Source organism: Cydia amplana, chromosome Z (genome assembly GCF_948474715.1).
Source record: "Cydia amplana chromosome Z, ilCydAmpl1.1, whole genome shotgun sequence".
Classification (NCBI taxonomy): domain Eukaryota; kingdom Metazoa; phylum Arthropoda; class Insecta; order Lepidoptera; family Tortricidae; genus Cydia; species Cydia amplana.
The window spans coordinates 11,227,413-11,241,810 of NC_086096.1; the positions used below are offsets into that span (position 1 = coordinate 11,227,413).

Consider the following 14,398-nt stretch of genomic DNA (forward strand, 5'->3'; position numbering starts at 1 on the left):
TTTTAAACAGAAGTATAATATTAAGGTAAAACGTTCATAACCCGCGCTATTGCCACGTCGCAGGTTTCGCGCGGCACTCCGTATCTTTTGTTCCTTTCTAATGTACGCTTTATGCCCCCTCTTAAAAAATACTTCAGCTTGTAGGCAGTTGAGGCAGAAATACTTGTTTATAATAAACGTTTATTCATGTGTGAGCGCACCCTCGCCCTCAGACCTTAAACATACTTATTTGTCGTTATATTTAAATAACTATGAATAATACAAACGCCGTGATAATAAATAATATAAAAGATAACTTAGTCAGTAGACTGAGATCACAACAGTGCTTATAAAATAATAAGACTAGTAAAGCACGTGTACAGGTGAATCTGTAAGATGGAGAAGTTTGACCATAACATTATACCTAACACATGTTACTTGCTAATAATATACAGACGGCTGACGTCTCGTTAAGTTTCATTTAATACTTATATGACAACCATTTGTGCCCCTTAAAAATAATGTATAATATCGGATATATAATATGTACGTTGAGTAGATAGTGGAGATCGGCGTGCTTAATCATCGAGGCTCAGCGGGTTGTCGTCGTTGTGCTGGACAGAGTGAGATTTCAGAAATATCAGGAACGCCAATAGGCGGTCGCGCGTGGCGTCTGGACTTCTGAAACAAAACACAAACAACGTCTACAAGCGAACTTGTAATGTTCACATTGAGGTTTTAAAGCTGGTTTTATGAATTTTTACAAAAATAAATAAGTACATTAAATAACATTATGATTAAAACGAATAATATAACTATATCAATCTAAAAACGGCATCCGCGGCATAGTGCAGCACTTCCTCACTGGATTGTTAGGCTGAACGTTCACATTTGTAGTTAAAGTGCGTCAAATTAAACACAGTGTCGCCATTACACAGATAACAATAAATGTGTTACGGCACAGAATACATAATAGTACTAAGTACAGAAGACTTACTCTCTAACAAAACGCGTCTGTTACGATCAGCACAGATATGGCCGCTAGGTGGCGACAGCGCCACGCGCGGCTTATGGTTTTCCCCAAAATTGGGGTGGAACGGATGTACTTTTAGCTACCTGTAGCAAAGCGACGAAATCGCGGAGTGAGCCACGCCTGGTTACGGTCATAGAAAAAAAAAATACATAGAGTGCTCACTCCATACATCAGTTTTAGTACCAAAAAGACTATTAGCATCTAGCATTCAGTAGCGCAACTATCAGTACTGCTACTTGACAATAAATGTAGCAGTACTGATAGTTCCGCTACTCGATGCTAGATGTAGACACTGAAATTAATAGTCTGAACTGATGTATGGACTTATGGAGTGAGCACTCTTGTCTTATTATATTTCTCTGTTACGGTAAACTTTTATAACCTTATTTTAACCAAAGATTCATTCATTGTATTAGATGTACAGTCTAAGACAAATTAGTGCTTCGAATTTTACACGTAATGTAGACCGCCACGGCGGGTTATATTTGGACGATTTAATAAATAAACAATAATTATACTTACTCTACGTCAATTTCTATAGCCAAAACTGTGTGGTGAGGTTTGCCTTCTTCATCAAACCATCTGGAATTAATAGTGATTAATTAGTGTCAATGGCTAAATAGTATTTAGTGAAACAGGTACAGTGAATAGAATTCATTCAAGTCGGTATGCACTCCTGCAGCTCGCGGTACATTCCGTACTTTTCGCGTAGTGTGAGTAGAAACGTATCTTACACTAAGGCCTGAGTGGACGCTCGAGTTGGGCGTGCAGCGGGGCGGGGCGTGCGGCGTGCATGTTAAACAAATGCAACCGTATAGGAGCGGCCTTAGTGCACGCTGCTCAAATCACTTGTGAGCCCGACGCCACGCTGCACGCCCCGCCGAACGCTCCGCTTCGAGCGTCCACTCAGGCCTTAAGCTTTGGATTCCTCCGAAAACGGTGCCGTCATATTACGGCTGCTATATAGCGTTGACTGACGTCACTAGAACGTTGTCTATGTAAACAAGATGGCGCGGTTTCCTAGACGGCGTAACGTTACGTTGATTGTCAACGTAACGTAAGATGACGGCCGTCATGACGGTGTCGATAGTTTCGTGAACGTTTTATTAGATAGCGGTGACGCCATTTTGAATAAATGACACGAGATTTTAATAAATGATTCCGTACTACGATTATTTTCCTCTTCTGATGATATTTCATCCTCCAAGTAAATTATAGATGATCAAGCAAATCTTGTCAGTAGGAAAAGGCGCGAAATTCAAATTTTCTATGGGACGTTATCCCATCGCGCCTACATTTTTCAAATTTGCCGCTTTGACCTTGGTGGATGACGGTGTGTTATGACGCCGTGGTACTTTCCACATGTCGCCACCGTAAAGCCGGCCGTCTTTTGCGGCCGCTATATGACGGCCGTCATATGACGGCACCGTTTTCGGAGGAATCCAAAGCTTTACACTTACATGTCGTGGTTGGGGTGGTTGGCGCGCGGCGCGGGCGCGAGCGAGCGCGGCCGGCGCGCCGCGCCCGCGCCGTCGCACACCTGCGCCGAGCCCAGCACGGCGCGCACCGCGTGCCAGTACGCGCGGGCCCCGCCGCCCTCCGCGCGCTCGATGCGCACCCATCCTGCAATACGTAGCCTAATACATACACTGTTTTAGACTTGCTCGTGGTAGTCATTTGCTATGTGACACCATTAAATCAGTACCTATTTCTTTAGCATTCAATACGAAACACAAAAGTTAACAATAGGGATGTTGACACATGTTGAATTTTATAACAAAATCTAGTAAAATAGATAGCAAACGAGCAATTTATCACAATAATGTGGATATTAAAATGAAAAATTACAAAAATACAGGACCTGAAAATTTCAAAATTTAAGTTTTTTTTAACTTCCAAAAACGATAAAAGTAAGGGTACCATTCGATTCCTTACATTTCACCAAAAAAAATATTGTATAGCAAAATATTGTATATAGATATATAAACGCAATATTTCACCGACAAAAACGCAATTTTCTTGTTTTGTCCATACTACAACGTGGGCGATGACGTCACGGCCTCTGGCCGTTTTGTATAGGGCGTTTCGCGAGTGAAGTGCGACTGTCGGATTTTGACTACAATTTCTGACTTTTGTGTTACTTTAATGCAATGGGTCCCATATAGACATTTGATCCTAAAAACAAACCCGATCGATTAATACCATAAAAAAAATTAGTCATGTAGCCTATTAGATATAGATAGTATTAGGTAGAATCAAAAATGTTACCTGCCAAAGGTGGTGGGGCGTCCGGCTGGCAGTTACGGCAGTAGCAGCGCAGCTGGCCGCTGAACACGGCGCGCCGCAACTCGGGGTAGGGCAACACCAGAAAATGCCAGTACTTGAGCACTACGTGCAGGTGCTCGCAGCTCTCCCCCCGCGCCTCCCACTCCGCCTCCAGACTCTGTCCCTCCGAGCTCTGCTGGTCCAGACAAAGTATTCGATTCAAGTAATTGAGATTCTCGACGGAGAGAGATTCCGTCCACAGGTCGTCGCGGCGAGTGGATTCGTCGATAGAAGAGGAGTGCTCCTCGGTGAGGTCCGGCAGGTTGCCGGTCTCGAGCGCGAGTGCGTCCATGATCTCGGTGTCGAGGCTGTCGACGTCGCTGGCCTCGGGGTAGCGGTCGTTGTGGCGGATGTTGGTGTCGCAGCACCGCGCGCGCCCCTCGGCCGGCGCGCCCGGCTCGTCGCCCGCGCTGAACGCGAGCCTGACCGTGTCCTTATTGTCCACATCTAAATTATTCTCATCCGGTAATTGACAAAAACTATGCGTAGAGTGACTTTTTTGTATGCATCGATTAGCGGACTCGTTGTTATCGATGGGAGTGGGCGTTATTATCAAGCTCTGGTGAAGCACGGTGCGGTTGGTGCATATTTTTCTGCATTTGATTTGCTTATTTTTGGCGTCGTTTTCGTTTGGAAGACTGTGCGTCGGCGGGTCGGGATGTGTGCTGGGGCCGGGTTCAGAGTACAGGGGGTCCGAAGAGTCCCCTAGGAGGTTGTCGTGGCTGTAGGCTTTGGCTTTGCGCTTCGGGTGAATTTCGGGAGTTTCTGGAGTGAGTTTGGGCATCATGTCCTCGTCGTCGTCGAGCAGCTCGAGCTCGGCGAGCGACTCCTCGCGCAGGTTCTCCGCGATGATGGGTAGGTCGAGGGAGGCGCCGCTCGCCACCACAGTCGGATGAAGCAGCACGGATACCTGTACACAAACATATTGTCTTTAATCTCATCATCTTCCTCGCGTTGTCCCGGCATTTTGCCACGGCTCATGGGAGCCTGGGGTCCGCTTGGCAACTAATCCCAGTAATTGGCGTGGGCACTAGTTTTTACGAAAGCGACTGCCATCTGACCTTCCAACCCAGAGGGTAAACTAGGCCCGTTTAAGGATTAGTCCGGTTTCCTCACGATGTTTTCCTTCACCGAAAAGCGACTGGTAAATATCAAATGATATTTCGTACATAAGTTCCGAAAAACTCATTGGTACGAGCCGGGATTCGAACCCGCGACCTCCGGATTGCAAGTCGCACGCTCTTACCGCTAGGCCACCAGCGCTTTGTCTTTAATCTCCTTGATATTATATAAAGTAGCGCTTTAAAACTGTTCAGCTGATCAGGGCACGCGAAGTTGGTGCATTGTCTCGATACAAGTGGACATGAGTGGCATGGCTCTAGTCTAGTACCTGCAATGATATTATATAACCATAAATAGGTTATACTCATACTTGAGGAGCACAAAAAATACTTCCATATTTATTTCTGTGCCTACGAAGAAATCTGTTATTTTTGATTAGTTTTCTCATTAATTCCATCTTTGTCACACTCGTTGTTAAACATAAGGTCGTCTCTTTCTCTTTCGGTGTGCGGGAGCTCGTTAGCGCGTGCACATTTCTCGCTTGTCCAGCCGCGTCTAAAGGCAACTTGTCCAATTTGTCACAAGTTAAGCGCTTCAATTTTGGAACGCCTATAACCTATCTTGAGTTATAAATCATTGAGTACCTGGTGCACGCGGCCGTATAGGTCGATGAGCGGGTAGACGTGGCTGAAGGCGCGCGGCACGATGCCCACCACGCCCATGACGCCGCCGTCCACGTCCACCACCAGCTCGCTGTTGAACCGGAAGTGGAGCGTCAGCACCGACTGCTCGGTCAGCTCGTCGAACGCAGATGCCATTTGCGTCTTTTTCTGTAACGTACGAAGATGCATCATGTTTAAGTACAATTAAAAGCAAAGTTTGCATGAAGATTCTATATAATGGCTCCTCTACACTATGGACCAACGCCGGCCACTCCAAGGGACGCAGCCGTGCGGTAGAATGAGATAGCAGTATCACTTGCTCCCTCTAACGCATAAATGCGTCCCTTGGAGTGGCCGGCGTTGGCCCATCGTGTAGAGGAGCTATAATATGGAGGTGCATGGACCATCATTTAATGTCATTTAGATTTATATAGCTACTAGATGTCCGTACATTATGTGGTTCTGTTTAAGGCTTAGAACGTACTGCGATTAATTTCCTGCAGTTTCGGAACCGCAAAAAATTTAACGTATGGCATGCTTCATAAGCACACTCATTTGTAAGACTAAAACTGCAAGAAATTAATCGCACTGCGTTTAAGCCTTAGACATATCGCATAGCATCAAGTTCGGCTGTTAAAATTGGAAGCACGATTTTTTCTTACACTTTACACTTCTTTTACAATCAATAACTCTTGACATCCAGTAAAATAAAATAACTAAACTACCAATCGATCGATACCATCGATAGTGTCAATACACTATACTATACTATGTGAGCCGCCGCCCACGTTGTCCACTTGGACACACAATTGAAGGGATGTTTACAAAAACAACATAACTGCTTAGAGCGGTTGACACTTTTTTAAGAACATTGTTAATCGTTTCAGGTGACAACCAGTGTAGTCAATTATGTTACCTTAAAACTAGCATACATATTATAAAAACATAACTAAACACAAAAACACATTATGATTGCGATGCATTACGCAACCCCGCATTGTAAACATCCCTTCAATTAAGGTACTCACGAAGGTGCCGTTGTCGTGCAGCAGGTCGCTGGTGACGGCCCAGATGGGCGGGTCGAGGTGCATGGCGCACTGCGGCAGCGAGTCGGCGGGCAGCGCGCCCACCGCGCCCAGCGAGATGCTGCCCGACCAGTCGCCGCCCACCTTGTCCACGCGAAACTGTAACACACGAGCTCCTCTTAATATGGGTTTCCTAACGAAGACTTCATTTAATTGAATAATTTTACGGTTTAGACTCACTTGTTTTAGTATGTCTCACAACAGTTTAAATTCGACTTCATTTAATCCCTCGACTCTCGCCTCAGCCACAAAAAGAGGTTGCAGCTTTGACCACTATGCATTTGCTTTTCACTAATGTATGGCACTCGATACTGTTATGTATTTTCTTCGTTCTAAATTTTGATTTTATTTTTGAATGCTGACGAATTTGCGTCAGCCATCTAACACAATCGAATGCAATAAATATGGCCAGAAGTTAACAATAATCGTAATTTCTTTTTTTTTTTCGTATTCAACGGGTCTCCAATTTACTACGAGTAATCAAAGTAGTCAGTAAATGAAGCGACACCAATGATGCATTTACCCGTATTCGGCCATGAGAAGTGGGAATACACAATAGGTAAAAAACAATCAAATTATAGTATGAAATTTCCGTCTGGTGGTGTGAAAAACACGATGATTCATCGAGAAAACGACAAAATGACACAAAACGACAGCCGTTTAATCGCTCCGACATAACAAACGTAACAACGCAGTCGTTGAAAAGCAAAATAAAGGTTACAAATTTTGTTTTTATATATATTTAGTTTTTTAGCATTTGAAAGAAAGTAAGCGTTCTTCATCTTCCTCGCGTTGTCCCGGCATTTTGCCACGGCTCATGGGAGCCTGGGGTCCGCTTGGCAACTAATCCCAGTAATTGGCGTGGGCACTAGTTTTTACGAAAGCGACTGCCATCTGACCTTCCAACCCAGAGGGTAAACTAGGCCCGTATTGGGATTAGTCCGGTTTCCTCACAATGTTTTCCTTCACCGAAAAGCGACTGGTAAATATCAAATGATATTTCGTACATAAGTTCCGAAAAACTCATTGGTACGAGCCGGGTTCGAACCCGCGACCTCCGGATTGCAAGTCGCACGCTCTTACCGCTAGGCCATCAGCGTTTTAAAAAAAACAAAGTAGGTATATTGTACCTACTTCGCTTTTTAGCAAGATCGCTATATTATATACCTGGTATAAATTTAAGAAAACATCCGTGTTTATATTATACGAACAGGAATTGATTACAATGAAATGATTAATTTTTTTTTTATTTCAATAAATATTTTTCATTACACTAACAAATGTCGCGTAAGATACCGCAATTTGATGACGTCATGATTCGTGATGTAACGGCAACCTTCGTAATACAATTTACAAAAGAGTGCAATTTAGCAAAGTTAGCTTGTAGCATGATGAAATAAGTTACACAACATAAATATTACAGCTATGCAGCCACTAAAAACAATATGCATATACACCTAGATTTTCTCTGGATCTATTAACCAAATGGGTACACAAATCGAGTCCTAAAAAAAATTCTTATTCTTTTTTTTTAGGTTTTCTGACAATGTTTCTCCAACGCAAAGCAAACTGTAAATATCTAGAGACGCTTCCTACGCGTACATTAGTTCCTAGATACTCATTGATCGACCACGCCTTACCGCTAGGATAGCAGTGCATTTTTAACACGTCACCAAAATTATATATGCGGTGATTGACGAATATGGCAGCGATTCCTAAACCTTCATGTATTATATATTATCTTAAGTATAAAATGATCGTCATAACGAAGGTGTTCTTAGGACAACTGTAATGTTAAATATAGCGGAACTTGCAGTATTGCCTAAACAAATTCGATCGCGATAAACTAGACGCCGCATTAGTCAGCTTATTTTAGACTTACAAAAGTATGATCCAGGAACCTGGTGAAACGTATTTTCATGCTAATATTCGCATTTGCTTACAGCATTGTTGTACTTCTAATGTATCAATTTTGACTATTTCTAAGTTTGTTCTATAAATAAAATAAAATTCATGGCAAAAATCTTATATTTATATTTCAAATAAATTGTTGCAATTCCAACACTCACGTTTCGATTTTGAATAGCATTATCAATAAAGTAAAACTAAGCGTTTTGGCGTTGGCCTGACACTAGGAGTAATTCAATATAGAACACTTAATTTACAAACATATAAATTCAATCGCTATGCAATACTTTTCATTTGTAGTGGCTTTTGTGTGAGAGAAATACTTGGCGAACATACATGAATACTGTTATAAAATGATTTGGTATCAAATTTGACAATTCATTTAGAAGCCCATACAGACTAAATGTACCTATTATAAGACATTATTATGCTTAGGTAGGTATAAAAAGAAAAAGTGACCAAACCCTCGAGCGGGCGAGGCGGGATTCGAACCACCGTTTTCAGCTGCGCCGTATTTTGCGGGTTTTGTAGTGTAACTAGGTACTTAAAAAACACAATAAAAATATTAATATTAAGTCCCACGGTAAGCTCAAGAAGGCAGGCAACGATATATATATAATATACAAACGCTTAAATACATAGAAAACATCCATGACTCAGGAACAAATATCTGTGCTCGTCACACAAATAAATGCCCTTACCGGGATTCGAACCCAGCACCAGGTATTCGGGACATATTTGCCTCGCAATGTTGAATGAGAATTTATTTTTTAGGGACTGACTACTCCCACGCAGGTATAAAGCTTACCGCTTACATTCTGTTCGTTTTACTCCTATATAATTTCGCATTAATGTAAGCAGGTGAGGTGCACACAAACCAACGCGATTCTGATTTAATATGATAATATTATGTACTGTATTGGTATATTAAAGCTATGCACGCACGCACTATGCAATTTAAATCAAGATTAACTGTTTATTATGTATATGGAAACCATATCGTTGGTTGGCCTTGGTAAGATAAATACGCAGCTACGCTTCCCTTCCCTGTCCCATATTTTATAGCACTTTCGCATCGCAGTGTTTATATACAAACAAATGCACTTAACATACTTATACCAATTTGATCATTTTAACACATCTCATAAGTATTTTTGCATGCATTCGCAAAGCTAGCATATGTGTAAAATTCATCTACATTCGTTTAGCAGCTACATACAAAGGATGTCACTTCATTAAAATAGAAGAATGAGATCACTAACATTACTGTTTACTTTGTTTTATTTTTAACTGTGCGTTTCCTTTATCGTCTGCCGTTGCGATAACGATAACTTAAGCCGCTATTGGTTCAACGACATTCGTGACATCCGTCGTCAATTAAACATACAGATCTTTAGCTCATCTTTAGCAGTTTACTGCGCACATAATGAGCTCAAAGGGACATCAACGCCACCAGTTTACAAATTTTACTTAGGCACGTCTGACTAAGGAAACGAGACATGTTCACAATAAAAAAACAAATTACGAATTTTTATCAAGAAGTCAACGCAACGTAGCGAATAAATAAGCATACACACACGACACACGTTACAGTAATATAATAGCATTCGCAGCATACAGCAAAACATGACATAGATAAATCTTGGCCTAGGTGATACGGTAAGCGCTCTTACAAGTCGGAACTGTATCAGTGATTACGGTACATCACAATATATATATTTATTTAGAGGACGAGGACAGACAAACAATGGAGAGCAGTCGCAAGATATTTATAAATTAAAAGGAAAAACAGCAGATAAAATATACATACCCTAAAATTGTGACCCCTCCGAAGTGGTTGGCTGACAATTGCGATTCCGTCTTTGTATCCTGATGTACGCATTGCCACGGTATCTGTCAAGTTCATACATTTATTTTGTTGTTAATGTTCGTTTGTATTAGCCTAAAATAAAATTGAAACGAATAAAATGAGTTGTATTACCAGGCGTGGCTCACTCCGAGATTTCGTCGCGTCGCAACAAGTACCTAAAAGTACATCCATCCCACACCAATTTTGGCGCTAATAAGCCGCGCGTGGCGCTTGCGCCACCTAGCGGTCATATCTGTCCTAGTAACAGACGCGTTTAGAGAGTGAATCTTCTGTACCTATCTTGTCAGCTGGTCAACCAAATCTTGTCAGTAAAAAAAGACGCGAAATTCAAATTTTCTATGGGACGATATCCCTTCGCGCCTACATTTTTCAAATTTGCCGCCTTTTTCTACTGTCAAGATCTGGTTGACCAAGTATAATACTATTATTTATTCTGTGTTTTACCTGAGCTACAGAGCTTGATATTCTTCCCGTGCACGTAGTGGAAGGTGTAGGGCAGCGGGTTGCGGCGGCGGCGCGAGTCGGCGCTCACCACGGTAAGGGTGGAGGTCTCCGTGGGCACGGTCAGCGTGTCGTTGCTGGCGGCCAGCAACTCCACGTTCGAAGACACGACATCGTTCGAGTGGCTCGACTCATCGTTCGTGTCTTCCGTCACTTCCACTTGGGCCTAGTTACAAATTACATTTTAATCTTTTTGAAGTGAAAACTTCTTTAGCGGCGCTGTGCACTTTTTGAGGAAGAAATGTTAAACTCGCGACAGATCACGTGACCGTAAGATGGACACGTGACCTGATGTTACAATGTCATTGAGTTTTTCTTTATTGATTTAAATGATATAAATGGCACTCCCGGAGTGCAACCCGTTGTTTTTTTTATAACAAAACCTTCACATCTGAAGCACTTTATTTAAGGTGTGTATTCGATCGCTTTGATATTACCATATTACGAAACAATTGTGTAATGTAGCACGATGTCCCAAATTAATAAAAAATACTGGCATGTGAGGTATTTATAAAAATAGTGGCGTCTTCATCAGGCGTGGCTCACTCCGCGATTTCGTCGCTTTGCTACAGGTAGCTAAAAGTACATCCGTTCCGCCCCAATTTTGCCCAAGCCATGAGCCGCGCATGAGAGAGTGAGTCTTCTGTTAGTACTATTATTTATTCTGTGTCTCCGTACCTGTGCTACAGTTTCGTTGTTAGCGTTGTTCTGCACCGAGTGAGCCACGCTCGCGTTGGTCGCGTTCTTGGCCGCGGCGGTCAGCGCCGGCGCCTTCACGTACTCGTCGTTCGGAATGGTGTGCTGCGGCAGCGCCGTCCCCACGTTGGCTCCTTTGGAGACTGCTTGGATCTTCGTCACGTGACCGAATATTTCCATCACCACGTATACTTTCTGTAAAAAGTTTGAAATTTTTGGTTGTTTAAAGAATTGAACCTGATACAACTGGAATAGGTAATATATATGTGAAATCGAACTAGAATATGGAGGTATCAATACCAGGCGTGGCTCACTCCGCGATTTCGTCGCTTCGCGAATTGGCTTAAGCCTATGATGCATGTTATCTCATAAGTTAGTGTTAAGTATATTGCTATACCCTTACAGGGTTCATGTGGAACTGTACTAAGTAGTTTTTAAGATCTGTATACTAATATGAGTGCAATAAACAATTCTGATTCTGATTTGCTACAGGTAGCTAAAAGTACATCCGTTCCACACCAATTTTGGTGGCTAGCCATAAGCCGCGCGTGGCGCCGTCGCCACCTAGCAGCCATATCTGTCCTGATCGTAACAGACGCGTTTTGTTAGAGAGTGAGTCTTCTGTACCTAGTACTATTATTTATTCTGTGTCAATACATAGAAGGTTTATTAAAACTTAGATGTTTAGCTACTCGTTTATAGATTAGTGTAACATCTGTCCAAGTTCAATATAAACATTATTATAGTACGGCTCTTCTGAGGTGAACACCACACTAAGTATCAAAATAATATGAGTGCCGTATCGCTTCGGGGCGGTCTATCGTCCTACACTACCAAAACGTAATATCTAGAATATCAGTGACATTAAATTTGAACCTTAATACTATGACGATACCGGTTGTTTTTCAATATGAATGTTGTACTGGCACGTGCCAAGTCGGGAGCAAGCGGTTTTGCGATAATAGAGACAATGGCCTTTGTTTGAAAGATTAAGGTTCGAAGCGAAAAGTTCACCTCAGAAGAGCCATACTATGATCTGAGGAATAGTACTGACATCGGGAACGTTCTCGAAGGCGGTCTCGAGCAGCTCGGAGTTGTAGTAGACGAGCACGCGGCCATCGTTGGTCTTCTTGAGCCCGACGCGGTCGCCGGGGCGCAGCCAGTCGAACGACGGCACGAACGAGCGCAGCGAGTGCTCCTTCTCGTTGTGACGCGAGTACTTCATGTATTTACCTGCAAGGTAAAGTTTAAGATAAAGATAAGATAAAAGATAGTTTATTCAAGTAGGCATAATTACAATGCGCTTATGAACGTCAAATAAAGCTAGGTAGACCGGCTCCAACCCTACACCTCTGCCCCGAGAAGATTTAAATCCCCCCTCAATTAGAGGAGGGTATCCCATTATGGGACCGGCAACAAACTCGGCGGGACACATCTTTTCAAAAATAATTACTTACATCTTATAATTAACATGCATTACGAGAAAATAAGGAAAAAAAAATACAATTTAAATCACTATAGAATTCATGCAATTATACACATAAGGTGTAATAGAAATTTGATTTAGAAAATATACATATGTACATGGAATCATACAAATTCGTAGCTCTTTCAGTTTGATCCAGGGATGTTGCGTTGAATATCCGCATCCGCAACCGCGGAACGTCCGCATTATTTTCAACATCCGCATCCGCATAAAATCGATGCGGAGTTTAATGCGGATGTGGAACAGGTCGGTACAGGAATGTCTTAGCATCGGCGTAAGTGGTAGACTGCTAGGTAATTTAGTCATTAGCCAAAAAAACCTATTAGAAATGAGCAGTCAAGCGTGAGTGGGACTTAATGTACGGAAACCTTGGAACGCGAGTCCGACTCGCGCTTGGCCGGTTTTTTGAAATAAAAATTACTAAAATGTAATAGGTATTTGACGTTTTTATGTACCTATCATCCGCATCCGCGGATGTGAGCCTTTAAAAATCCGCATCCGCGGATGTCAAAAAATCGGCATCCGCAACATCCCTGGTTTGATCGATGAAATAACATAAATAGCTTAAATAGGTTAAGTTAGAAATATATTACACTAACATTTGCATGCTGCATAGTCAGTTAAGAAAGATGGGAGTTGAAAATGTATATTTTAAAGAAAGAATTTGTATATAACCTTTTTTAACGCAAATAAATGATTATGATTATGATTATAAAATGTAAAAGCGGTAACACTGTAGTAAAGACAAAGTGTAGTCTCGCCGGCTTGTTTCAAGTTACCGTCTATGTAGGCAGTGTAGTGCGGCAGCAGAGCGACGGTGGGGGGGAGGCTGCGGTTGACGTGCACGTTGAGGATGTTGATGTCCGTCACGCCCATGCGGAAGCTGCCCGCGTACCCCGACTTGCACTCCACGATCTTCACCTGCGCAACAAACACTGTGGCTCTCATACTCATTTAGGTTATAATTTGTCTTTCATGCACGGTCGTGAATTAACGAAGGTACAGTTATTTCCCAGGTTATCTTTTATCAGAATAGACGCGTTTAATCGACTACATGCGTTTAGTACGAACCAGAGATTAATTTTTATTGTATTACTCGGTACACGAGTGTAAAGTCGAAGACAAATTATTCGTGTTTCGTATTTAACAGCTAATTTATTTCCATGGCTCCTTATGTTATGCTGTAACTCTAAGACAAATTATTCGTGTTTCGTATTTAACAGCTAATTTATTTCCATGGCTCCTTATGTTAGGCTGTAACTCTAATTGTCAAAAGCTGACGTTCGACAGTTCAGTAAGTACCACAAAACACATGGCGTCGTACCGCCATCATCTTTATTTATAAAACTCGGAGTACGATATTTCTATAAACTTTACACATGTAATAAAATCAATGAAACCAAGGCTATATGGTGTTGTGAGGTACCTCGAATATCTCGCCGACAGCCAAGTGCGCGGAGCTGAACACGAGCGCGGCGGTGGGGTCGGGCGTGAGCCGGCGCGCGAACGTGTAGTCGTACATTATGCAGATGTTGTCTACGGCTATAAGGTGTTGTGAGGTACCTCGAATATCTCGCCGACAGCCAAGTGCGCGGAGCTGAAGACGAGCGCGGCGGTGGGGTCGGGCGTGAGCCGGCGCGCGAACGAGTAGTCGTGCATTATGCAGATGTTGTCTACGGCTATAAGGTGTTGTGAGGTACCTCGAATATCTCGCCGACAGCCAAGTGCGCGGAGCTGAAGACGAGCGCGGCGGTGGGGTCGGGCGTGAGCCGGCGCGCGAACGAGTAGTCG

At 42.7% G+C, this 14,398-nt stretch overlaps 1 protein-coding gene across 1 annotated transcript in view; it reads right to left on the reverse strand.

Moving 5' to 3' along the window:
* Positions 1 to 211: 211 nt before the first annotated feature.
* Positions 212 to 14,398, reverse strand: part of LOC134661355 (neuralized-like protein 4) — a 30,833-nt gene continuing 16,646 nt past the window's right edge. The window contains exons 21-31 of the mRNA XM_063517394.1: positions 13,387 to 13,528; positions 12,176 to 12,354; positions 11,104 to 11,316; positions 10,369 to 10,591; positions 9,865 to 9,947; positions 6,090 to 6,245; positions 5,044 to 5,229; positions 3,281 to 4,247; positions 2,473 to 2,635; positions 1,535 to 1,594; positions 212 to 660 (exon numbers count right to left, since the gene is read on the reverse strand). Coding sequence (XP_063373464.1) covers positions 558 to 660; positions 1,535 to 1,594; positions 2,473 to 2,635; positions 3,281 to 4,247; positions 5,044 to 5,229; positions 6,090 to 6,245; positions 9,865 to 9,947; positions 10,369 to 10,591; positions 11,104 to 11,316; positions 12,176 to 12,354; positions 13,387 to 13,528 — 2,475 coding nt within the window. The 3' untranslated portion in view covers positions 212 to 557. The remainder of the gene's footprint in view (positions 661 to 1,534; positions 1,595 to 2,472; positions 2,636 to 3,280; positions 4,248 to 5,043; positions 5,230 to 6,089; positions 6,246 to 9,864; positions 9,948 to 10,368; positions 10,592 to 11,103; positions 11,317 to 12,175; positions 12,355 to 13,386; positions 13,529 to 14,398) is intronic.